The 25,311-nt window shown below is 46.5% G+C and overlaps 1 protein-coding gene across 1 annotated transcript in view; it reads left to right on the top strand.

Moving 5' to 3' along the window:
- KIAA0922 (KIAA0922 ortholog) overlaps positions 1–25,311 on the top strand; it is a 174,153-nt gene that overhangs the window by 12,514 nt on the left and 136,328 nt on the right. Inside the window, exon 2 of the mRNA XM_010840798.1 lies at positions 672–715. Coding sequence (XP_010839100.1) covers positions 672–715 — 44 coding nt within the window. The remainder of the gene's footprint in view (positions 1–671; positions 716–25,311) is intronic.

Here is a 25,311-nt window from a genome sequence, read left to right as displayed (position 1 = left end):
GTGGGGTAGAAAGCCACCCACGGTGCGGCTTCGGGAGAGGACAGAAGCCAAGGGCGTGAGTGCCCGCACGCGCCCACGCAGCGCTGAAGTGGACCTGCCCTTTTGCTCCTGTTGCAAGTGCCTTGTCTTTTCACCCTCTTGGTGTGTGTCTCCTGGCCACAGTGTGGCATGATAGGTCGCAGAGGTTTTGGAAGTGGATCGGAGTTCAGTGTTTATGCCATTCATAGCATGGTCAGCTTTTTTATGTCGGAGTCGACATCTATAGGGTGTTCATATAGGGGATTCTGAGCTATTCAGTACAGTTTTTATATTTGGGGATTTTAATTATCATTAAACTTTGGTGTGATTAAACTTGAACGTCAGAAGAAGGCTTTTGGAGAGGAGAGTGGTGTCCTGCCAGCTTTGAGACCGTGCTTTGCTGGCAGTCTTAAACAGGTAGACCGTCTGCTTGCAGTGCGAATCTGAGGGATCACTTGGTGGGCTCTGGCTGTCAGTGCACCATTATAGTGTCATTCTTTTCATTAAGTGTTTATTGAGTGTGTGCTGTGTGGCAGGTACTGTTTTAGACAAGTTCATCACCCTTGCGGGATTTGAAGAAGGTTTTATTTTTGTTTTTTGGGAGATGGTGTGTTTCTCTGAAACAGCTGCTAAAGCATGTTCTTTCTCAATAGGGTGATTCTGAAGACGACACAGAGGAGCAGTCTCAAGAACAGAGGTAAGGAAAGGATGGGAGCGAATCCGGGTAAAGCTCCCTGCCCACTTTGGATGCTGTCTCACATCTTGGAATGTGTGTTTATGTATTTAATAATACCTGTGAGAAATGTTTCTTTTTGACATTTGGGGTATCTGGACTCTCTAATAATACGGTTTTGTTTTAAAATGAAGTTGCACCGAAAGCTCTGGAGACATCCCCCGTCCCAGCTTCACGCTCCTGTGACGTCCTTGCACGCTCCGTGCTGTACACGCTCGGTTCTGTCTACACACACCTGTTGGTCATCACAGTGCTAGGAGCCGAACACAACACTTTGACTAAGACCTGCTTGTGTGCAGTATGGAAGCCAGACATTACTGTAAATAAAGCAAAACAGTTATGTTTATAATAAGAACTATCAGTAATTCAACTGCTGTGGGAGAGATGAGTGCGGTGGGTCACGTGGACAGGTGGTCGGAGGTGACGCTGGAGCTGAAGTGTGGGAATGCGTGGGGGCAGCCACGTGCCGGGCGGAAGGAAGGGAGGGTGCCAGGGCCCGCGGTGGGAGGCACTGGAGGCGGTGCAGGGGCCTGGAGACGGCCAGTGCGTTTCTGTAGGATCAGGGGTGAGGCGGGACCTGAGAGGAGACCACAGTGACGAGATGCAGCTGTATTTTTGTAAGCGTGAGGTGAGTGGGTAAAAGTGGCCGGCAAATCAAAAGATGTAAAGTCCATTTTTAAGAGAATCTTTGGTCCCAGGGCCCCCTGGGTTCACTGCTGTCAAACTGGGGTATCTGGTACCTTGGAAGGACCTCAGTACTCTCTAAGTGGTGCCTGGGCAAGGGGGTATGTTTCAGAGAATCGGCTTCTGGCTTCCCAGCATCCGTGTACCGTCCCGAAACTGATCTGAGATCGCAAGTCATCGTTTCCCACCTCTTCTCTCACAATCTCACTCCTCTGCTTTGCCGAAGAAAGGCATGCCTTTGACCGGGGCCTCATCTTCCTTTGTGCTTCACCTTGGGCAAAGGGACAGTTTAAAATACTGTTACAGGTTAGGAGAAAATGATTTAACTCTGATTGGATCACAGTGTCATTGGTAACTCTAGTGGTTTTCCCGTCTTTACTTTCTATAAAATTGAAGGAAGTGAGGTGAAGTCGCTCAGTTGTGTCCGACTCTTTGTGACCCCATGGACCATAGCCTATCAGGCTTCTCTGTCCATGGGGTTTTCCAGGCAAGAGCGCTGGAGTGGATTGCCATTTCCTTCTCCAGGGCATCTTCCCGACCCAAGAATAGAACCCGGGTCTCCCGCATTGCAGGCAGACGCTTTACCGTCTGAGCGGACCCAATCAAATTGGCAGTTGTTTAGACTATCAAAAGTTCTTTTTCTTTTTATTAATTTTTGCTGGTGTATAGTTGCTTTATAATGTTGTGTTAGAACACTGTACAGAACATTGCTGTGCAATGTATAGCAAAGTGAATCAGCTAAGCATATACATACATGCCCCCTTTTTTGGATTTCCTTCCCGTGTAGGTCACCACAGAGCATTGAGTAGGGTTGCCTGTGCTCTGAGTTTGGTCCTCATTAGTTACCGGTTTGATACATGCACGCATGCATGCTAAGTCCCTTCAGTCGTATCCAACTCTGTGCCGCACTGTGGACTGTAGCCTGCTGGGCTCCTCTGTCCATGGGATTCTCTAGGCAGGAATACTGGAGTGGGTTGCCGTGCCCTCCTCCAGATCGTACGCACAGTAGTATATATACGTCAGCCCCAATCTCTCAGTTCTTCTGCTCCCCCTTCTTTCCCTGGTATCCATAGGATCTGTGTGTCTGTGTCTCTGTGTCTGCTTTGCGGATAAGCTCATCTGTAGCATTTTTCTAGCTTCCACGGTAACCATGCTATACAATGCTTTTCTCTTTCTGACTCCTTTGCTCTGTGTGCCAGTCTCTCTGTGCACCCACCTGTCTGCACATTGCACAGTGTCATGTCTTTTTGTGGCTGAGTAATACTCCATGGTATGTATGTATACCATATCTTCTTTATCCATTCTTCTGTTGATGGACATTAGGGTTGCTTCCTTTCCTGTCTATTGTAAATAGCACTGCAGTGGATATTGGGGTGCATGTATCTTTCTGAATTTTGGTTTTCTCTGGATGTATGCCCAGGAGTGGGATTGCTGGGTCATATGGTAGTTCTATTTTTAGTTTTTTAAAACTAAAACTGTTACTGTTCTCCACAATGACTGTACCAATTTACATTCCCACCAACAGTGTGAGAGTTTCCTTTTCTCCACACCCTCTCTAGCATTTATTGTTTGTAGATTTTTTTGATAATGGCCATTCTGGCCGGTATGAGGTGATGCCTTCTTATAGCTTTGATTTGCATTTCTCTAATAATTAGTGATGTCGAGCTTATTTTCGCGTGCTCGTCGGCCGTCTGTATGTGCGCTTTGGAGAACTGTCTGTCTAGATCTTTCACCATATTTTGATTGGGGTTTTTGCTTTTTCAATATTGAGCTGCAGGAACTGTTTGTACATTTTGGAGATTAATCCCTTGTCAGGTGCTTTGTTTGCAAATATTTTCTCTTAAAAGTTGTTTTTAATGATAGACTTTTGGCTAAAATGCTGAGGGAGTTTAGAGCATGTCGGGACAGTGCTGTAGCAAAGGTTGTTCTTCCATTCACACCTATATGAACAAACTTTCTCAGTGCTTACATTAAAAAAAAAAAGGACAAGGAAAATAAGAACAAATTGATGCTAATTAAACTTGTCTCATTCTAACAGTAATCACATACATCAATTAGGAGGGAAAAGACAGTTTATTCATCTCATTAAAGGATGCAATTTCAATAAAATTATGTTCAATTACCTCTGAAAATTTGTAAAATTTCTTGGTTTGATCAGTTGTGTGCTAATAAAATTATAATGATAATTCAGAAGAAAAAAATGAACACTTAGATCCTATGGTCATAAGATATTTTAAAAAATCCTGAAATCTCAATTAGAGCCCATAGTTTTGTTGAAAGAGGCTTTGAACATAAAGCTATTTTAGGTTAAAATCCTTTTGAGAGAATATCCAGCAGTACAGGAAAGTCCATCTGTATATTTTGATGATTATGAAAGTTATTGCAGTGGTATTTAGATTCCTTTGAATATAATTGTAAAAGTGTGAGTCGGATTAAAATTGCCAGTATTTACAATATGTCAGAAATTACATTTTTTGTAAACATTTAGATTCACGGTATATATAACATTTTAGCTGTTTGAGATTCCTTAAATATATGGGTCAAAGCTTGAAGTTTGTCACAGTCCAGTTTGAGGGTCTGGGAGCAAGAGCAGCCGAGTGCCGATGGTGGTTCCAGCGTGGCTGGCAGCGGGGGGGACAGAAGACACGGGCAGTTCTGCGGTGAGCTTTGGTTGACTCAGTTGTGGAGATGGAGACAAGCCTGGAGCAGCGATGATGTGGTGGGAAAGGTCTGGCGCAGGGCAGGCGGGAACTCTGCTTGGCTGCCTCCTAGGAATCTCAGACTTGATGAGACAGGAGGCAGTGTGGGCTCGGGAGTGAGTGTGAGCTGCTGGGAGCTGGGGGATGAGTGTGGGCTAGGGTGTGGGCTAGGGAGGCCAGCCTGCATCTTCAGGGGCCTTGTCCTTTGTACTTTTGCCCTGGATTTCTGCTTTCATAGATGCTTCTTTCTTATTACTAAGAACTAGTTTCTTCTCACCAGTTTCCCGCCACACTTAAAGATACGGAGTCGATTTTGCCCTTCTTCCTCTTTTGACGTAGATAATTGGCGTGCGGGTGTAGGGGGCGTTGAGTCAGTGGCTTTCAGACTTAGGGACAGCAGCTCAGTGAGAGACCTTTTACACTGTGATTACTTACTACCCACAGGCAGTTAATGGGGTGTATGACTATGTACTCCTGCTTATTTATTTGTAAAATAGCACTTAACCTGTGCTGCCTGTGGTGTACTCTGTTTTCTTCTCCATTTTAAAAAATTGTGGCAAAATCCGTGGAACACTACCACTTCAGCCAGTCTGAAGTGTGCGCTTCTGTGGTGCTGAGTATATTCACACTGTCGTGCAGCTCTTGGCTCCACAGAGATTGTTTCATTCTCTTTCATTGAAAAAACACCGGCTGCCACTGCCGAACTGATTGCAGAACTCCTTCATCATGACTCACTGTTGGCTCAACCCTGATTTGTATGTTTTAATCTTCTCAAGGACCAGTATTCCAGCGTTTTGCTGTTACTTTATCCCTCGTTGCTTTCCTTTTAGCTGGACTTCCAAGCCTCTTGGGTTTTTCTGTTGTTGTTGTTGAGTTTTTTTCCTTTTGTGTAAAGGCAAGATCATGATGAAGGTTGGATGCTGCAACCAGAAAACCTTCTCTGTGTCCATTTTCTGAAAATGTTGCTTCTGGCGATTTCACCATGAATTCTCTTTAAGTCTTACATCCTGGGATGGGTCTTACTGTTCATTTACCTTCTACTGTGCAGTTGGAACTTTTTTTTAAATGAAGATTTTTAGTACTTTCAAAGCTCGTAGATTCTCTTGCTCCTTTTTTTTTTTTTTTAAATTAAACAAATTTTTTTTGGCTGCATCATGCAGTATGAGGGATCCTAGTTCCCCAACCAGGGATGGAACCTGTGTCCCCATGCCGTGGAAGCACAGAGTCTTAACCAATGAACTACCAGAGAAGTCCCTCTTGCTACTTTTAAATTAAGCCTTTTGCTTTAGAATAGATGTAGGTTTATGGGAAAGTTGTAAAGATGGTACAGGGAGTTCCTGTCTGCCCTTGGCGCAGTTTACCCCAGTGGTAATCCCTTATGTTACTGTGGTCCATTGACCACAACTCAGAAACCAGTGTGGGTATGTGACTGTGAACTCAGCTCCACGCTTGATTCGGATTTCCCTGGTTTTCCCCTAACGTTCTGTGTCCTAGGATCCTGTCCAGGAACCCACATGACTTTTAGTTGTAGTGTCTTAAGGTCCTTTTCGTTGTGACAGTCGGTCAGAGTTCCCTTGTTTTCGAAACCATGGCAGTTTTGAGGAGTTCATCCTTCAATTTGGGGTTGTCTGAGGTTTTTCCTCGTGGTTAGATTGAGGTTATGGGGGAGGAAGACCTCAGTTACAAACTGCCGTTCTTGTCACACAGCAAGGGTGTTGGCCGTCAACGGGACACCCCTTCAGTGCTGACCTTGACCACCTGGCAGAGGTACTGTTTGTCAGCTCTGTCGACTGGAAACTTCTTTGCTTACCTCTTTCCACACTGCCCTCTTTGGAGGCAAGTCATTAAGTAGAATAAGCTCCACTTACATAAATTGTTTAGAATTCCTCCATATGGGAGATTTGTCTGTTCTCTCTTACTGATTTATTCAGTCATTTATTTATGTCATGGATGTTTATTTTATACTTTGGATGATAGTCCAATAGTAGGGTTGTGCTGCTATTTTGACTTTTTATTTTATTTATTTTTGGCTGTGCCGAGTCTTCATTGCCGCTCGGGCATTTCTCTAGCCACAGTGACTGGGGGTTACCCTCTCGGTGCGTTGTGGCGGCTGCTCTTGCTGTAGAGCAAGGGCCCTAGTGTGCTCAGGCTTCAATAGTTGCGGCACGCGAGCTCAGTATTTGTGGCTCCTGGGCTCTAGAGCACAGGCTTAGTAATTGTGGTGCACGGGCTTAGTTGCTCTGTGGTGTGTGGGATCTTTCCATATCAGGGATCGAACCTACGTCTCCTGCATTGGTAGGCAGATTCTTTACCACTGAGCCACAAGGGAAGCCCTGCCCTGCTATTTTAACACCCTTTATTCTTAACCTTATTTATAAAGTCATTAGTATGTCCTTACACATTTTTCAAACATTTTTGTGATTTTCATTTTAATTACTACCCTGCTGTGCCAGCGTTAATGACATCGAGGTGAACTGGAAGTCAGTGCAGGCAGCACATATGAATTCCACAGAATGAATGCTCTGTCTCTGAGAGAACCTGTGTAGAGGAACAGCTGCTAACTTGGGCAATAGATTTGACCACAAAACAGTCTCAGTACGTTCTCGGAAAAGTGGCGGTGGCCCTGACCTCTGGCACTGGAGAGAGTGCAGACAGAGAAGGGGGCTCTGTATTTCCCTCCAGACTAGCCAGGGCGGGGTCCTCGCTGACTACTGTAGATTCTGGGGTGTGGGGTTTCTAGAGCAGCTTGCCTGTGATCTCAGACAGAGTTTGGGAAAGCTTTTAGGGTAATTGGCCTCATTGAAGATTTTGTTTATATTATCTTGACTTCATCTTCTGTGAATGCTATGTAATTGTACTTGGTTGAAAGCCAGAAAAGCAATATTTGAAAAACTTTCTCCCCTCGCTCTTCTCCATCCCCATTTTTCTCCTGGGTGTTCTCAGATATCAGCAGTAATCTGCTCCTCTGCTGAGAAGGATTGCTGTTGGGGATTCAGTGGCGGGAGCAAAGGGGAGCTGGCTGGCTTCAGCCCTTCTTAGAACTGGCTGCTCTCTGGATGCATCTCTGAAAAGCCTTTTTGGGGTCAGTTTGTTAGAATGTGAAAAATTTAAGCGTTGGCAAAGTATAAATAGTATGTTATTTCCTCTTTTAAAATGGTTATGTAAAACTTATCCATTCTGACTGGCTCTGGGGTGTCGGGGGAAGGTGGTTGTTGTTTTTAATGTACTTTTGTCTGGTAGCAGCGGCAACATGTGTTCTCCTGAAACCGTCTCCATTAGTTAGAGGAGAGTCAGAACATGAAGAAAATCTCGTTAACCTTTCAGCAACATTCTGAAAGATGTAATTGCAGACAGTAATGGCTTAATCTTCAGGGAAGCTTCCTTTTGGCAATGACTCGGTCTCAGAGCCCCCACAGGAACGGAACAACTTTCCGAAACTCTTCTTTGTTTTCAGCCCTGGAGTTCCTTGTCTGTTGATAGGGTCGTGCATTTTTAACCTGAGCTTGCCTCTGCCTCCTCTCCCAGGTTTTCATGGAGGAGGGACTTGAACCCGGTGGCACCTCCTGCCCCGGGTGGCACTGCGCAGTCCTGGAGGAGCACGCCTCCGCCCTCAGGAGCCGCCCCCTCCGCTGACCCGCGCCCCGGGGTCATCTACAAGCCAGAAACAGTGTTTCCCTCGCCTCCTGTCTGCTCCTTGTCCCCAGGGGGTTGCTACGTCTGGCTGCATCTTTTTCACACGGTCTGCTGCCTGGGTTTTACAACTACCCTAGCCTGTTCTCCACGTCCCTATCCAAGTCATGTATCTAAAACTTGGGCGCGTCCTTGCCTGCCTTTCCTCTTATAAGCGGCCTTTCGGGGACCCCTTGCCTTCTGAGCCTGGCACAGAAGCCTTTTGTGATGCCGCTCTCCTCTGCACACTTTATTCCCCCACCCTTCTTGCTTCCTCTCATGCATGTGGCCCCTTTCCCTTTGCAGGAACACTTGTCTCTTCCCCGGCAAGGCCCTAACCCAACTCTGTTGGTCCTGCTCTGCAGGGACCAGGGCAGTTCTGCTGGCTCCGGCGCTTACTCCTGTGTTTAAAGTCACCTATCTGTCTTGAGTCTCAGTCAACGGATCCCCCAGCACCTAACCACTGGCTAACACCTAGGAGAGGATCTGCTAAATGAAGGGACAAACCCTCCTATCTTTAAGTCTCTGAAATTGATCGCTTGTCATACTTCATGTGCCTTTCGTATCCAAGCACACAAACCATACTTGTCACTGAAACCACGGTACTGGTATTCCTACTAGGGGTTGTGGTTTTTAAATTGGATTGTTGCAGTTGGTGTGTTTTTAATGAGAAGGGGTTGTTAGCTCTGCCCCTGTGCCCTGCGGTGCCTTCTGCAGGGTCGTGGGGCCTGAGGGGTGCGGAGTGGACGTGTTCAGTCATGGTTTTCGTGGCTGTGACGGTGTGAAGTGAATTTCCTTAGACTGTAATAGGGCTCATAATTTGGGTGTTGGCCTTAGGATTACAAGCTTTTAAACAGGGTTCTTTGTACTTATTAAATTTGTTAAGCCACAAAATCCTTTTCATCTGTTTTAGGTGGTGAAATTTCTAGCAAAGCTTTTTTGACACTTATATAATTTTTAGGCCTCAACTGAAATCACTTGGGAAAATGGTATAATAAGATCAGAATCTTATACTGATTTTCAAGGAAAGTTTTGCTTTTCTTGAATATATATTTTTCACACACTCTGGTGTGATTCAGTTCAGTTCAGTCCCTCAGTCGTGTTTGACTCTTTGCAACCCCGTGGACTGCAGCACACCAGGCTTTCCTGTCCTTCACTGTCTCCCAGAGCTTGCTCAAACTCATGTCCATTGAGTCAGTGATGCCATCCAACCTTCTCATCCTCTGTCATCCCCTTCTCCTCCTGCCTCCAATCTTTCCCAGCATCAGGGTCTTTTCCAGTGAGTCAGCTCTTCACATCAGGTGGCCAAAGTATTTGAGCTTCAGCTTCAGCATCAGTCCTTCCAGTGAATATTCAAGACTGATTTCCTTTAGGATGGACTGGTTGTATCTTCTTGCACCCCATGAACAGTATGAAAAGGCAAAAAGATATGACACTGGCGTGATTAGACTTGTGCTAATTTGTATCTTTAATTAAACAGGATATTTGAGCCAGCTTTAATGATTCCAGGTGTATTTTGAAGGGTTATGTTGATATTCCCGAAATAAAAAAGGGGACTTGGAGATCCCGAAACAGAAAAGGGGCATTGGAGAGGTTGGGTGTGTTTCTTAAGAACCTCTGTGTCCATTAACTTAGACTTGATCAAGTCGCCTTTAGGAGAAGTCACTTAACTCGGTACTGAAGGCCGGGCCTCACCAGCGTCCTTCCCTAGGCCATCGCATGGCCTGCCTGATTACTTACTACGTTTCTGTAAAGTTCTGTAAAGATGTTGGAGACGTGCTGTGACATCAAGCCTCTTACTGCTTAAGGTGGCAGAGCCTAGGATTTCAAGGTTCAAAGAAATATAATTTCCCAAGGCAGTATTCTGTGTCTGGGAACACCAGTAATGAGATAATGGGGTCTCCTGGGAGCTTGTTACTTTTAAATGAATTGTCATCAAATTATTAGTTTGTTGTTAGAGTCTTGCACATAGGAAATAGGACTCCAAAGTAATAGTGATCCCTCCTCCCCAGTAAATGTGACAAAAGAACATTGCCACTTTACAAATAATTACTGCAGTAGTCTGGACAGTGTTTCATAGAGGTGCTCAATAAAGATGTTTTTGGAACCATTGCTTTAGGATTTACCATTGCATCTACTTTGTAAATGATGTGAGAAAAAGTCTCATTTGTGAACTGTAGTCCTTCCCAATGTTTTCCCCCAAAGTAGTGGGAATGTAGTTTTGAAAAGTCTGCTGTGGGTATGAAAATTCTTTTAAATTAAACAACTTATTGAGAATTTTCAGTCATTTAAAAATTACTCACTGATTATTCCTTTTTTTTTTTTTCCTTCCGAAATCTTTTAATAAAATCCATGTTTCAGGAACACAGATAGCCTGTGTACCTTCTGGCATTATCTCTTCTCTGCTACACAGATGATGCTTACCCCAGTCTGAGAAGCGTGGGTTTAGTGCCGTTCCTGCTTTTACCCCTTACTCCAAGTCCTGTTGTTTCTACCCGTTTGTTCAAGTAAACACAGCTCTGCCTTCAGAGCATGTGGCTGTTGGGCTAAAACCACACTTGTCCAGTAGGAAAGATGATTTGCTATTTGTGGTATGTCCGGAAGTGCCCACTGCTGTGCTTGAAGTAGTTCCTAGGGAACAGCAAAGGCCACAGTGTGTGACCTCCCAAGTTGACCTTTGTGAAAATGTGCACGTTAATTCATGTTGATGTCATGCCTGGTACAACAGTGACTTTCAGGATTGTGCTACCCTGTGAATGTTCATTCCTTTATTTAGCTGCCACTAAATTGTTGATAATAGGTGAAGTCCAGTTTGAATAACAATGCAGCAGTGTTCCAAGTGATAAGTTACAGCAGGTGTGTGTGTACATACTGTGAATTTTTGGTGGAGTAATTCTTCTGGGAACATGATTCATCTTTCTCTCTTAAAATCAGGCCATGCCAATCCAGTTAATCCGTTCAAAATCAGATTTAAGTCATTGCCCTTGTACTTAGAGTTTGCAGAGTCCTTTCTCGTGCATTGTTCTTAGAAAACCAGGTGGATGTGTGCTGGTTTTCCCATTTTGTAGCTGAGGAACGAGTTCATAAAGCCCAGCAGTTGAAGATCACAGAGCTGTGTGGTGGCAGGCCCGTAAGTGGAAGTGTCCTCTTTGTAGATATACCCGTCTGTCTTGTCTCTAAAGAGGAATCGGTTAGATGACTCTTCTCCCAGTTAGATGTACTGGTGCCTGGGATTGATGGGTGAAAGCGGTCCAACTCTCTAGTAAGCTTTGGTAGTGTAGTGTACCTGGCAAACCCCCTGAAACAAAGGAGCATGGCACTTGTAAGACAGACCCAGAGCTGGGTCTTCAGTCAGCCTGCACGGGCTGCTAGATAGCTTCTTCTGGAGAAGGCAGTGGCACCCCACTCCACTACTCTTGCCTGGAAAATCCCATGGGCGGAGGAGCCTGGTAGGCTGCAGTCCATGGGGTCGCGAAGAGTCAGACACGACTGAGCAACTTCACTTTCACTTTTCACTTTCATGCACTGGAGAAGGCAATGGCAACCCACTCCAGTGTTCTTGCCTGGGGAATCCTAGGGACGGGGCAGCCTGGTGGGTTGCTGTCTCTGGGGTCACACAGAGTCGGACACGACTGAAACGACTTAGCAGCAGCAGCAGATAGCTTCGTCAGTTTACATTGTTTCTAGGTGCTGCTCACCCACTGCCTGTCAGCTCCGTAGCTTTTGGAATAGTCTGGAAAGTGCGTATCTGGACTTTTAGTACTTGGTGGAACACATGCCTGTGTAATACATGCTCAGAGGCTGCCCTCTGTCCTGGATGGACATGTTATCCTGTTAGCTTGCTTTGCGATTTTCAGCTTCAAGTAACAGAAAGTCCTGACTCAACAAGCTCAAACAATGACGGAGTTATGTCACCTAACAAGAAACCAGGAGGCAGGGTGGTGCTGGTTGGATTTGCTGAGCAGTGGGCGTTGGCCGCGGCAGCCCTTCCCACTTGTCGGCGCTGCTGTGTCCCACCGCGCCCGGGTGGTGCTCACTGCCTGGGTGAGCATCCGTGGGCAGGTGAAGAACCTGCCTCCTGGGCCCCTTTCTCAGGAGCACTCCTCAGCGACTTCCCCTTACGCCTCACACTTCAAAATAGGTCCATCTCAGCCTGAACCCCTCCCGGGCGTCGGTCGTGGTGGAGCTGCTAGGCTTGGAAGGGGTGCTCCCTGCCTGGCGCAGGCTTTGTCTTTGAGGTGGGTGGGGAAAGGGGAGGGAGGGCAGGCTGGCTGCAGGGGTGCCAGCAGCTCGTCACTTGCGGCCCGGGCAGCGTTTCTGGACGAGCAGTCCTGGAACCAGCAGAATCAGCACCACCTGGGAACCTGTTAGGCCGGCTCCCAGACCCCACCCAGCCCGGCTTCTGAATCAGAAGCTCCGGGGCGGGATCTGCGACCTGTTTTCACAGCCCTCCGGGTGATTCTGGCGCGGGAGGTCCAGCCGAGGCCTCCGAAACGGCACATTTCAAGACACACCTTGGGTTGAAGGTGCAATGATGGGCGGGGGAGGCCGTCTCGGAGGTGAAGCCGGGAGGCCGCCTGCGCTCAGCGCGCGCACGGGCCGCCCCGGGCTGGGCGCAAACCTCGGATACCTGCACGCCCTTCATGCGCGCGCGCCGATGCGTTTCTCCTAAACGAGCTCTGTCCTGGTGATGGGCCGGGCGGGTCCCCCACCCGGGCCCACCGTGTCCCCGCAGGCCGTCGAGGTCGGCTTCCTGGGAGGAGGGAGGAACTTTCTGGGGATAATTCATTCATTATAAGGGGAAGTGAGTCTGGCAGAAAACCTTGGCCCAGTAACAGAAAGTCTCAGTTATGGGAGGGGAGTGGCCACCGGCGGTACAGGGTGTGTGTGAGCGCGCATCTATCCCTGGCCCAGCTCCCTCTAGGCACGTGGCTCTGTGTGTGTGTGTGTGTGTGTGTGTGTGTGTGTGTGAGTGTGTGTGTGTGTGTGTGAGAGAGAGAGAGAGCGCGCGCGCGCGAGAGCGAGAGAGAGTGAGCACGAGTCTGTAGGGGGTTTGTTGGGGCAGGAGGATATTAAGTAAAAACTGAGAGAAATGTTCTAAATACTCTGTGAGGACCTGGGGTCGGGGGGAGCGGCAGGGGCGCCGCCCACTCTGGGGGGCACCTGGCCATCCCGCCTCACACCCCAGCCCCGTCAGGGTGCCGGCCTGGCTGCAGGAGCCGGGATGGGACCCTCGGGTTGGGGGAGCTGGAGAGAAGGGCGATGGTTGGGGCCGGGGCCTGGGGCGGCGGAGCCTTGGGAGGGGGGAGGCCTCCGCCAGCCAGACCAGACAGGGATTTCCCGGGGCTCTCGTGGCGCAGTGGGGGCTTTTGCCCCCAGAAGGGGCAGGAGGCGGAAGCCCAAGCTGAAGCCTGCTGTGTTCGCTTCCTAGGGCGGCCATAGCAAAGGACTTACCAGTAGCTTGAAACAACAGAAGTTTATTCTCAGTCCTGGAGACCAGGAGTCAGAGCAGCGCCCCTCTGCCTCCGGAACCCGCAGGGACTCCCTCCTTCCCCCTCTTAGCTTCTGCTTCTTGGGCCATGACCTTCGCCACTCCGGCTTGCAGCTGCATTCCTCCGGCTCCCTGTGCTGTCTCGGTATCTGCACATGGCTGTCTCAGAACAGCAGCATACTGAGTCAGGGGGCGGCCCTACCCCAGGATGACCTGATCTTAACTAATCATTTCAGCGACCCTGTTTCCCGTAAGGTCTCATTCTGAGGTCCTGGCGGCTAGGACGTCAGCGTGTCATCTCAGGGGGACACAGTTCAACGTATTATGTACAGAGGCTCATTTGTGAGCCTTGCGAGGGTCTCCTCACCCACATCCCGTGCCCTCCCCTGACTCTGGGCCTTCTAGGAATTAACTGGTGTTGGGCTGGGCGTTTGCATTCTGAGAGCTGCACTTATAGTTAGGCAGCTGTATTTGTAAGAGCACATCCATGGGAATTCTTTTTTTTTTTAACACCAAATTGTGGACACCAAGTACAAGTATTTTTTTATGATTTTTTTTTTTTAACTTGGTGGAAAAATTGGGAAGGTGGAAGAATATTTCAGTATACACCGAAGCTTAGCAAATAGGCAAAGCCTTGCAATCAAACCACAGTCCTTAGGTTAGAATTCAGAAAAACACAATTACTGAAACTGCTGCCAGGTGGTGTGTGCTGTGTTGGGGTGTGTGGACGTACCTTAAACAGGTTTCATTCCCAGTTTAAACCCAGCAAGTGAATCCGTGTGGGTTGACCCACATGCTGAAGCAGATCCTTGTGAGCCATTCATCAGTTTGAAGGGAGAATCCTTTTGTTGTTCCCTGGAAGTGCTTGAATCAGCATGAGTCTTTTTCTGCTTCGTGTACTTGGCCTGCGGTTACCCAGGTGTCTGAGAGTGCCAACCGTGAGGCATCGGTGCTGGTGCTGTGGACTTTAATACTTCATCTAGCAGTCTCCTTTCAGGTGGATGGATGTTCCATTCAAATTGCCTGTTGGTTTGACTTTCATGTAACTTTAATTAGTAGATTAATGCTTTGGGAACATCTGATCTGTGATCTTGAAATTGGTTACGGTTGGCGTAATTCATGGGTAATTAGGTGCCTTCGCAGTGACTCCTCTAGTCATTAGAGGGCTGGGGTAATTTGAGGTTGAAATGTGAGAATGAGGTGGAGAAAGCTCTTGTGCTCTATCCCTTAATCTTTTAATCCATTTAACCTGGTTTGTAAATTCAGGCTTCGTTTTAATTTGAAATATATTTAGGTAGCTTGAAGAGGTTTCATTAATTCACCACATTTAGACCATAATTAAGGGAGGGAGGTTATTCCTAATTGCCTAAACTCCTTAAAGTTACCGTGGGTACAGCAAGAATCCATTAAAAATGTGTTGCTCCCTGTTGGAAACTGAAATTCCAGGTTGAAAAAGTGAGCTGACAACCAAAAGAAACAGGCATGACAAAAACAGAACCCAGTTCGGAAGTATGTTTGTGGCATGTGGTGTAGAGTTCGTGGACACACACCTATGAAGTAACCTGGTTTCTTGCTGAGTTTAAGGAGCATCTCTCACTTAAATGCACACTATTTACATTTTCTTTTTATTTCTGCTTTTGAATTGGAGGTTAAAGGGGAAACTGGAGAAGGAGAGAGATGCTTCAGGAGACCTGCACACCTGTAATACTGACTAATAAAAGGAGGGAAGGGGGAAGTAAATGGAATAAGAAAGTGGGACAAGAAAAAAAAAAAACCAGCTAGATAGAGGGTCTGGATTGCATGCATTTGGGGGTCTGTGCCTTCCTTGCAGCTTGGAATTTTGATCAGGTAGATGGTGGTTATAGGTGTTGGTGGTTAAGATGTTAATTAAGTCTCCAGTCTTTTGTATTGTTTTCTTAGTGACCGATGTCAGTTTTCTGTCCCTCTATAAGTAAAATCCTTCAGGTGGTTGGTAAAAATCACTTTATTCCTGTTTAGCAACAACTTTAAATATGTTGTCACACTAGTCATTTTTTTCCAATTTGTATGGTTTGCATTTTTTTTTTAAACATAGTAAAAGCTCTCCATACACATTTTATATAGTTTATCTCTGTGTTGCTTTTTAGTAGTACAGATGGTCTCTGACTTAGGATAGTTCAGTTTACAATTTTTCCACTTTACAGTGTCGCGAAAGTGATACACATTCAGTAGGAATTGTATTTGGAGTTTTGAGTTTTGGTCTTTTCCTAGGCTAGTGATAGGAGGTGGCATTCGATCTCATGATGCTGGGTGGGGTGGCCATAGCTCCCATCAGCTCCGCCATCACAAGGGGAAGTAGCTGATACACTGACAGCCATTCTGCTCCCCACTTTTAGTACAGTGTTCCATCAACTATATGAGATCCTCAATACTTTATTATCAAATAGGCTTTGTTGGTACATGACTTTGCTTAACTGTGGGCTAACGTAAGTGTTCTGAGCACCTTTAAAGTAGGCTGGACTAAGCAATCTCTGGTGTTTGGTGGGTTAGGTGTATTAAATGCATTTTTAACTTACAGTGAGTTTGTCTGGATGTAACCTCATGGTGAATAGAACTTCCGTACTTCTATAGAGTAGTTTTTTTTTTTTTTTTTAAGGTTTCTTTTTGGTTTCCCAAATAAAGATTCTCAGTATCTGAAAATTACTTAGGCTATTACAGTATGTAAGTTTTCTAAACGTATATAGCTTTTGGAGTATTTTTCCTGTAATGTCTAGTTCTGGATGTGTTTGGTGACACTCAGTGCATGTTACTTCTACTGTAAAATAGAAACCTGAGTAAGACTTTAGCATGCTTACTATAGTAAGTAAATATTTAGCTTTTATTTCTTATGAAAAGACCTGAAAAGTCAAGTTAGTTCTGGTCTTCAGGGAGGAGGGCTAGGAGGGGAGGTTGACGTGACCATTTGACGTTGTATATGCCGCCACACATGGGGTTGTCAGATTGGCCCTCTGCCCTTGGAGCTGTGTCCTCCAGAGGGGGTGTCTCATTCAAGTTTGTACAAAAGCACCATATGGGCACGTCCTGAACTTGGCTCTGCTTGCTACAGTTTTTATTATACTGAGCATTATTCCTTTTGTAGCCTTAAAAATCCACTTAGGTATTAATTAAAACGTTAATTCTTTAAGCATGCTTTAGCATACTGGTTTTCCTGTGCACTTGCTAACCTGTTGCACTTTTCAGTGTAAAGCACATAGCTTTGTGTTCTCATTTGATCCATCTGACCTTGTAAAGGAGACACCAAGATTCTGTGTGTAGAGAACTGACATTTGTTGAACATTGAACATTTCTAGTGGTTTTCGAAGTATCAGCTTGTTTAATTCATAGGCCAAGAGGAAGTAGCTGTCTCTCCATTCTGCTGTGACTCGGAGGCTGTGCCTCTAGAGGCCTGAGTTCTCCCACAGCCGAGAGGAGTGGAGCTGAGATGGGAGTCCAGCTGTCAAACCACCAGACTTTGGGTTTCTCCCATCTATAGGTGTGATGTCAATGATTAATAGAAGAATTAGAAAATTCTCACTTGCTCTCATTTCTGTCTTCCTGCTCTAGTTTCCTTTTATTCTAAGATGAGTAGAACAAGAAAAACAAGATGGAATAGTGCCATTTGTTTACATGTATTGAAATGTTGTTAATCCATGTAAGCTGGAAAATGCAGCACTGAGTTATGGGATCTTTGACCTAAAGATTAAAAGAACAGTGAAAAAATACATAATTTAACCCAAGGGAAATGATCTAATATCCACCGTGATGGTGACTTACAAATTAGCCTGTGGTTGGATTGTAGGTAATTCTTAATAATTAAATGTGTAGTATTATTTTTCTTTTGAGTTCACCCTGGATTAAAAATAGAGGGAGCTTGCTGAAGATCTGTGTTTTCATCCACCCTTATTCAGGTCTTTACATTTTACAAATTTTAATGATGTTTCAGCTGGAGATGTTTTCAACGACTATTTTGAATTGTCATTAATAAATGACTATTAATAAGATTAATAATAATTAATAAATGACCAACCAGTCCATCCTAAAGGAGATCAGTTCTGGGTGTTCATTGGAAGGACTGATGCTGAAGCTGAAACTCCAGTACTTTGGCCACCTGATGCGAAGAGTTGACTCATTGGAAAAGACCCTGATGCTGGGAGGGATTGGGGGCAGGAAGAGAAGGGGACGACAGAGGATGAGAGGATGAGATGGCTGGATGGCATCACCGACTCGATGGACGTGAGTCTGAGTGAACTCTGGGAGTTGGTGATGGACAGGGAGGCCTGGTGTGCTGTGATTCATGGGGTCGCAAAGAGTCAGACTTGACTGAGCGACTGAACTGAATAGACATTAATAGATATGCTCAAACTTTGTTTAAATCATTGTTTGAGTTTTAAGGTTAGACATTAATAGATGTGCTCAAACTTTGCTTAAATCATTGTTTGAGTTTTAAGGTTATCCATAAAATAGCTCATATTTCCTACATTTTACCTGGGGAAAATGACTTCTGCTGTACTCAGTGGTTAAAAGATAACATGCCAGTAATAGGAAGCTGGTATTTCATATTTTTGGAAAGCCCTGAAGTGTGCTGGTTAAACTAGGACATTATGAACTCAGGATCTGCTCTCAAGGATTGTGCATCATTTTAAGGGAAGGAACGCGTGACTTTGAGGACACCTGGATTAATGTGTGTTTATGCCCTGGGTTGTCAGCTTAGTCCTTTTTATTTACATCTTCCCTGGGCTTCCTATGACATTGAATTGGGGCTGGTGGGGGAGGAACAGAGAAAGTGTGACGTGGGGAGGTTGAGGAGTTGTGGATGGGAGTGGAGGAGCCTTTCCTCTTCTCTCAAATAGGTGTTATGAATAATACCTCCTGCGGAGTTTGTTGTAAGAAATAAGTACGGTGTGGTATTTGGAACAGTCCGGCGCGTGTAGGAGCTCCAGTCTCACCTGCTCCGAGGTGGAGAAGGTCGTCCTCGTTTCAGCTGTGGCTGCCTCTGTATCAAGGGGCCCTGCTCTGGCTGCACCCGCCCCTTCTGCAGGGGAGCATGCTTTTTAAATGAATGGTTGCATTTGAGAAGTCAGCACTAGAGCAGCCAAGGCCCCAGGCTCAGAGTTTGAACCCTGTTTGTGTGGCTTTACCAGCTGTGAGATCTAGAGCCTCAGTTTTCTCATCTATGAAACTGGGACAGTCACGGGATCAAGTGAGGGTTAAAGGGGTTATGTGTAAAAGAACCTCTTCAGCATGGAATATGCAGCACGTATCAGAGCGTGTACATGCTTTAAAGACATTATACTATGTGTCTTAATAAACAGCAGACTGTTTTACAAAGACTTACGTAAAATGATATTCTTCTTTCTATGGTGAGAACAAATTGAGAACAATCTAATTTCTATGGGGAAAGAATTAGGAACAGTGCATGTATCCCACAGTACATTCGTATAGGTGGCAGTGAAATGTTTGCAAGAGAAAGAGGTTCATGATAGTGAATTTTTAATAGAAAAAAATTACAGACGGATGTTAACTAGACTTACTGTGCTGCTTATTTTGCAGTCTATACAAATGTCAGTATGTTTGTACATATGAGACTAATAATAACGTCGTATGTCAGTTGTACTTCAATGATGGAGTCAGTTGTCTTAGAGGGTGCTGTTGGCTCGGTGGGTCTGTGCCAGGTACTGTGATAAGCTTCCTTGTGTGTTACTCTGTTTTGTTCTTCTGACAGCTCCCGGGCCTGCTGCCCCAAAGGCGGAACTACCTGTGTGACGCTGCACAGAAGCATTTGTGTAGTCTGGAGGAATACGCTACAAGTTGTTACAGTGTTTTCATTTGGTGGTGAAATGTTATTTCTGGTTTTACTATACCGTAATTATACGTATACCGTATTATACCGTAAGGTACATTAAAAAATAAGGCACCTTGGCTTAGGGAAACTCACAGTGAAGAGGGGAAATAGACTGAGAGTAGCTAACCACATTCCCTAATCGCAGCTAAGCACGGCCACCGGGAGAGCCCCTCCCGGAAGGTGGTTCAGTCCAGTAGTAGACCTTGCTTGAGGCCGGTCACCTGCAGAGCTGTTTGGTTACCTGGAGCTGGGTTTCAGAGGGGCGGGAGAGAGCTTGTGGCCTCAGGGGAGGGCAGTGCTCTGAACCCTGGCTCTTGTCTGACAGGGCTCTGCCAGCTCTCTACCCTTTCCTTGCTCCATCCTGGGGAGGTGTGAGGGGCACCAGGGTAGGCGTAGTAGCTCTTTATCAGACAAGTGTGACATGCTTCGGCCTGTTAAAGGATGTGGCTGTGCCTTAGGGTTAGGGAGTGGCCCGCCCTGGCCAGAGAAGAAGCTTGAAGCTGAATCCCTTCCCTTGAGGACCAGCGGGGTCCGGGGCCCTGGGGTGGGGTAGCTGGGGTCAGAAAGCGTGGGTTGGAGAGAAGACCATTTGGAGTCAGGGTGTCAACATAGATTGGGCTTTGGCTTTAATGGACAGGAATTCTTTAGAATGGTACCAAATAATCCTTGGCTAGAAGCTGAGCCTAAAGAACAGTTTTAAAAAACTGTAAATCACTTAGAAAACATTTAAATCACTGAATGCTTTACCTAAGCAGAATTTTCTGTAGAAGTCAGGTAGACAAATGATAGACACAGGCTGCCTTGTTTCCCCAGGGTTGGGGAGGTTCCCGGAGGCACAGGGGTATTTTTCTTTCAAGACCCCCCCATGTCATCATTCAGCTGGGGCACCTCCCACGGCCACCCCTCCCGTAGCCCCCGAGGCAGCGTGCAGTCAGCCTGAGTCAGCCCCATCTGCACGGATGTGTGTGTGCAGGGACCACGGCCGTGTCACAGTTGTCCCCTCACTTTTGCCCGGGACTGGTTTAAGACTGGACGTTATGAGGACGGTTTTGAAGGGAACACTTTTGGGGACTTGGAGGAGCATCCTCCCCAGGTCCCTGGAGCACTGCTGAGGCTGTGATGCTGGGCAGAAAGATTGCACGGGTCCCGCGATGTCCCCGAGCTGCTGAACCAGACAGACCGCCGGGGACTGTGTGCTCCAGGCGGTGGGTCTTGTGAGTCATGTGAGAGAAACGCTCCTGTTTACCTTGTTTCAAGTTCAGCTTTGTGCTGCTTGAAGCTGAAAACATCCTGTTACACCTGTGTTTTAGGCGTCTCGTCTGCAGCCCCTGAGATAAACAGATCACAAACCCGAGACTCTCTCCCAGTTTGAAACTTTTTGCTCCATAGAATCGTCTGCCTAGAGAGTTAATTTGGTTAAATTAGGCCTTATATTTTGTTGTCCATATATTTAAAGATGTATTTTTGAAGTCTGCATCTCAGAGCATTTTCCACGCCGTAGTTGAAACGCGTCTACTGGTGCCACTGGGTCCTGTTCTATAAAAGAAAGTTAACTTGGGCTTTGAGCTCACAGCCTTTGTGTCCGACTCTTTGCGACCCCATGGGCAGTAGCCTGCACCAGGCTCCTCCGTCCATGGGATTTTCTAGGTAAGAGTGGAGTGGGTTGCCATTTCCTTCTCCAGGGAATCTTCCCAACCTAGGGATCAAACCCAGGTCTCCTACATTGATAGACAGACGCTTTACCATCTGAGCCACCAGGGAAATCCTGAAAGTGAAGTTGCTCAGTCGTGTCTGACTCTATGCGACCCCATGGACTGCAGCCTACCAGGCTTCTCAGTCCATGGGATTTTCCAGGCAAGAGTACTGGAGTGGGTTGCCATTGCCTTCTCCAGGGGATCTTCCCGACCCAGGGATCAAACCCGGGTCTCCCACATTGTAGGCAGACGCTTTATCCTCTGAGCCACCAGGGAAGCCCTGAAATTAGAAAGTGCTGGCAAACATCAGCACCTGGATCGCTATCAAAGACTGCTCTTTCCCATTTTTTACCGTTTCATCTGTGTTCCCAGAGATGCCTTTCAAAATGCAGAAATTTCTTCTCTTGACACTTTTCAAACATAAAGGAAACGTGTAAACATTGTAGAATGGACACCCAATGCCGTTTTTCCGAGATGCAGCTTCTGTTGGCATCCTTAAAGCTTTTGATAGCAGAGGCCAGTGTTTCAGCATTTCGAAGTTGCTGGCTAAATTAAGAAAAACACTGTGTTGCCTTCCCTGCCTTTTCACATTTTCAGATTTAAGGCAAAGCTCCTTTTCTGTCTACCTGCTGTTCTCTGAGTCTGTGTAAGTTTGAGGGGGTGGCTGGGAGAGGAGAGTGGAGGCCAGAGGGAGAGCATCTTGCCTTATCCACACGCCCTGCCCAGTGGGTTCTGGGCAGAGACAGGGGTCCCCGGGGGCCTGTGCAGGAAGCCCTTTCCCTCCAGTCCTTTATCATCTTTTGCCCAAAGAGGGTGAGGGAGATAGTGAGGGGCCCTGCCCTGCTAGAAACTGTTCCTCAAAGTCCACTCTAGGCAGAGAAGCAAGGTTGCAGCCGCAGAGCCGGGCCCAGGCCAGCTCTCCCGCCCCTCTGTCTCGTTTCCGGCTCGCTGGTTCATTTGAAATCTTGGAACATGTGTGTGAGTGAATTGGTTCATAAAAATGTTTTTTGCAGGATTCTGGAAGAGAGGCTGCCCATTCTTTAGTATGGGTATTGCACAGCATACATGGGCATTGCACTATGTGTGAGAGAGAAACATGTGTGTATTTTTGGGGTGGGTAAGGAGGTAGAGGGTGAATACAGTTCTTTTAAACTCTGTCTTCACAAGATGCAAATTATTTCCTGCCTTAGTATGTATGCAGAGTGCAAACAAGGAAGAGTTGAAATGCCGTGGTCCTCCGGGACCCTAGGATCTTCTCACTCAGTCCTTCTGGGGGAGGCTGGGGCTGCCACTCGCCCTCATGCTTTCCTCTTTCAATCACTTTGGAAACTAATAGTTAGAAGCTGGAAATCAAGAAGTTGCCATTTGGAAGTTTACACAGCATATGCGAGAGGGTCTTTCCAAACTTTGCAGTTGTATCAGCTTGGAGCTTTTGCCAGCCCTTCTTGGAAAAAAAAAAAAAGCCCTTTGGAGTTGAGAGAAATGTCCCAGTCCCGCACAGCCCGGCCAGGTGTGCCTTGTAGTGTGGCAGCCTGTTCCTGTTGTCTTTCTCTTGGAATGCAGTTTTAGTAGAGAACTTGGGCTGCCTCTGACTTTCCAAAACCTTTATCTGGCTTATCTTAGGCATTTTTTTTCTTCTTCTGTGAGTATTGATATTGAGGGCTGGGCCAGGCCTAAAGGCACTGTTTTATGGCTCTGAGATTACGCCTTATGCCTTGTGAGCGCTGGTCCCTTTCCCAGGGTTGGTGATGCAGAGATGGCAGACGCTGGAGTCCCTGCAGGCTCCTGGAGGTGTGGCAGCCACCAGCGCCTGCCGTCCCCTCAGCTCCTACTACCAGGCCCAGGCATGTCCTCTGGAGCCTCAGGCCTGCTGGGAGTCGTCTGACCTCCTGCCAGTGAAGAAGTCAGTCCTGCTATAGCGTCCTCTACGCTTGATTGGTTATTCAGCCTCGGCTTGACCTCTCCTGGTGATGGGGAGCGCGCCTCCTCCGAGGCTGGCTTCCCGTGGTTGATGGTCTCGTTGCTGGGCTGTCCTGAGCTGGGTTCCCATCCACTGGCTTGGCCTCCACCAGCTGCGTCCACGCAGCCTGAAGCCACGCAGAACGAGACAGCCCTGTCTCCTGGAGGACAGAGTTCTTCACAGGTTTGAGAGACAGTTGTCAAATCTCATCTCTTGATTGAACATCTCCAGGCTAAATTATTCCTCATTGTTTTTCAGCTCTGATGTTAACTTGATCAGAACTTTTTTGAGAGTTTGACCAGTCCTGGATAAAGAATTCAGTTGAGATCTGAACGGTGCCACATGGAGAGAACTAATTTCTGTCTGGACTCTCTTTGTTTTAATGAAGCCTAAGAATTTCATGAGGACATCTGCACAGTCCCTTCCTGCTTAGACTGTGTTGATCTTATGGCCAGATGAAAACAGGAACAAATGCAAAACAAAACAAAAGCCTTTAAGCCTTTCTTTTTCTTGTATCCTTTTTCTTCTTTTTGCCAGTTCTCTTTCTTAATATTTACTCAGGTAGTCAACTGCCCTCTTTAAAAAAATAACACTTTAAATGTAAGTATTTACATTGGGTCTTATAAGGTTTCATTCTGTTGATTTAGACCTGTATTAGCCTGGTGGCTCAGAGGTTAAAGCATCTGCCTCCAATGTGGGAGACCCGGGTTTGATCCCTGGGTCGGGAAGATCCCCTGGAGAAGGCAATGGCAACCCACTCCAGTATTCTTGCCTGGAGAATCCCATGGATGGAGAAGCCTGGTAGGCTACAGTCCATGGGGTCCCAAAGAGTTGGACACGACTGAGAGACTTTACTTCACTCACTAGCCTTTTGAGCCAAAAGAAAATTACACACACATACACAAACACACAGGCACTTTTTCCCCCTAGTTGTGAAAATTGAGTCCCAAATGACCATGTGACTTAGTCTCCTCTCTCTCCCCAGACCTCATTTAATATGACAGGATAGAAATTTAAAAGGTAGAAAAAGCCCACAGTATACAAGTGTTTGGGGGAGGAGTTACCAGTTGATAAGAAATTTCTAAAAAATCCTGGAAGACTGAAAATAGATGAAGATGGTGACTGATGAAGGAGACCAAGGAAAGCCTACAACCTGGCTCTGAAGGGATCCTCCAAGTATACTGTGGGTCTTCAGACCAGTAAGGAGAAAAGATTGGTTCTTGAAGGCTTCTCTTGGGAGGCATTGAGACTGGTGGGGAACAGGTCAGGTCACTAGTGAAGACACCACGGGGGGACTCCTGGTCAACCCGTGCAGGATGGCTAATGAGGGCATGGGACTTAGAACGCCCACCTCATGAGGCTGTGGAAAGTGTTCAGTAGTGTGTGCAGAATGCCCACTGTACTTTCCTGGGGAGTGGTGAGTGCTGTCCAGGTATGTGCAGATGTCACTGCTGTTCTTACTATTGCTGCGTCTGCTCTGCTCCCTAGGGAAGTGGCGTATTAGGGCCAGAATCAGCTTCATGAGACAAACTCAGTGCCATAAACAGGATGGCAGTGGGGTAAACAGGACAGACGTTCACCTTGAGGCTGTTTATCTGAGAGCCCAGCGGGCAGGTCAGGGCTGATGTGATGGTTCCATGTTGGGGGTCCCGTTCATGTCTGTCCCATGGAGGAGGAAGGTGCTGCAGTAGCTTTTGGCTACCCCCTCCCCCAGGTCACTTCCTGGAGGTAGTCCCCAAATTTCAACACACATCTCATTTCCAGAACTTAGTCACGTGACTGCATCTCAGTTGCAGGACAGGCTGGGGAAAGGAGTCTTCTACAGCCATATGCCTAGTTAAGCATTTCTTTTAAGGAAGAAGGAAAAAACAGCTGTTGGTAGCCAGCATCTTCCTTGTTGTCAAATTTTACTTGTTAGTAAAAGCAAGAGAGTTCCAGAAAAACATCTATTTCTGCCTTATTGACTATGCCAAAGCCTTTGACTGTGTGGATCACAATAAACTATGGAAAATTCTGAGAGATCGGAATACCAGACCACCTGACCTGCCTCTTGAGAAACCTATATGCAGGTCAGGGAGCAACAGTTAGAACTGGACATGGAACAACAGACTGGTTCCAAATAGGAAAAGGAGTACGTCAAGGCTGTATATTGTCACCCTGCTTATTTAAAGTATATGCAGAGTACATCATGAGAAATGCTGGGCTGGAATCTAGGCACAAGAGGCACAAGCTGGAATCAAGATTGCTGAGAGAAATATCAATCACCTCAGATATGCAAATGATCCCACCCTTATGGCAGAAAGTGAAGAGGAACTCAAAAGCCTCTTGATGAAAGTGAAAGAGGAGAGTGAAAAAGTTGGCTTAAAGCTCAACATTCAGAAAACTAAGATCATGGCATCTGGTCCCATCACTTCATGGGAAGTAGATGGGGAAACAGTGGAAACAGTGTCAGACTTTATTTTTGGGGGCTCCAAAATCACTGCAGATGGTGATTGCAGCCATG

This window comes from Bison bison, unplaced genomic scaffold (genome assembly GCF_000754665.1).
Source record: "Bison bison bison isolate TAMUID 2011002044 unplaced genomic scaffold, Bison_UMD1.0 scf7180017864146, whole genome shotgun sequence".
In the NCBI taxonomy this organism is placed as follows: domain Eukaryota; kingdom Metazoa; phylum Chordata; class Mammalia; order Artiodactyla; family Bovidae; genus Bison; species Bison bison.
The sequence above is the reverse complement of the archived record's forward strand: the minus strand, read 5'-3'. Positions and strand labels throughout refer to the sequence as shown.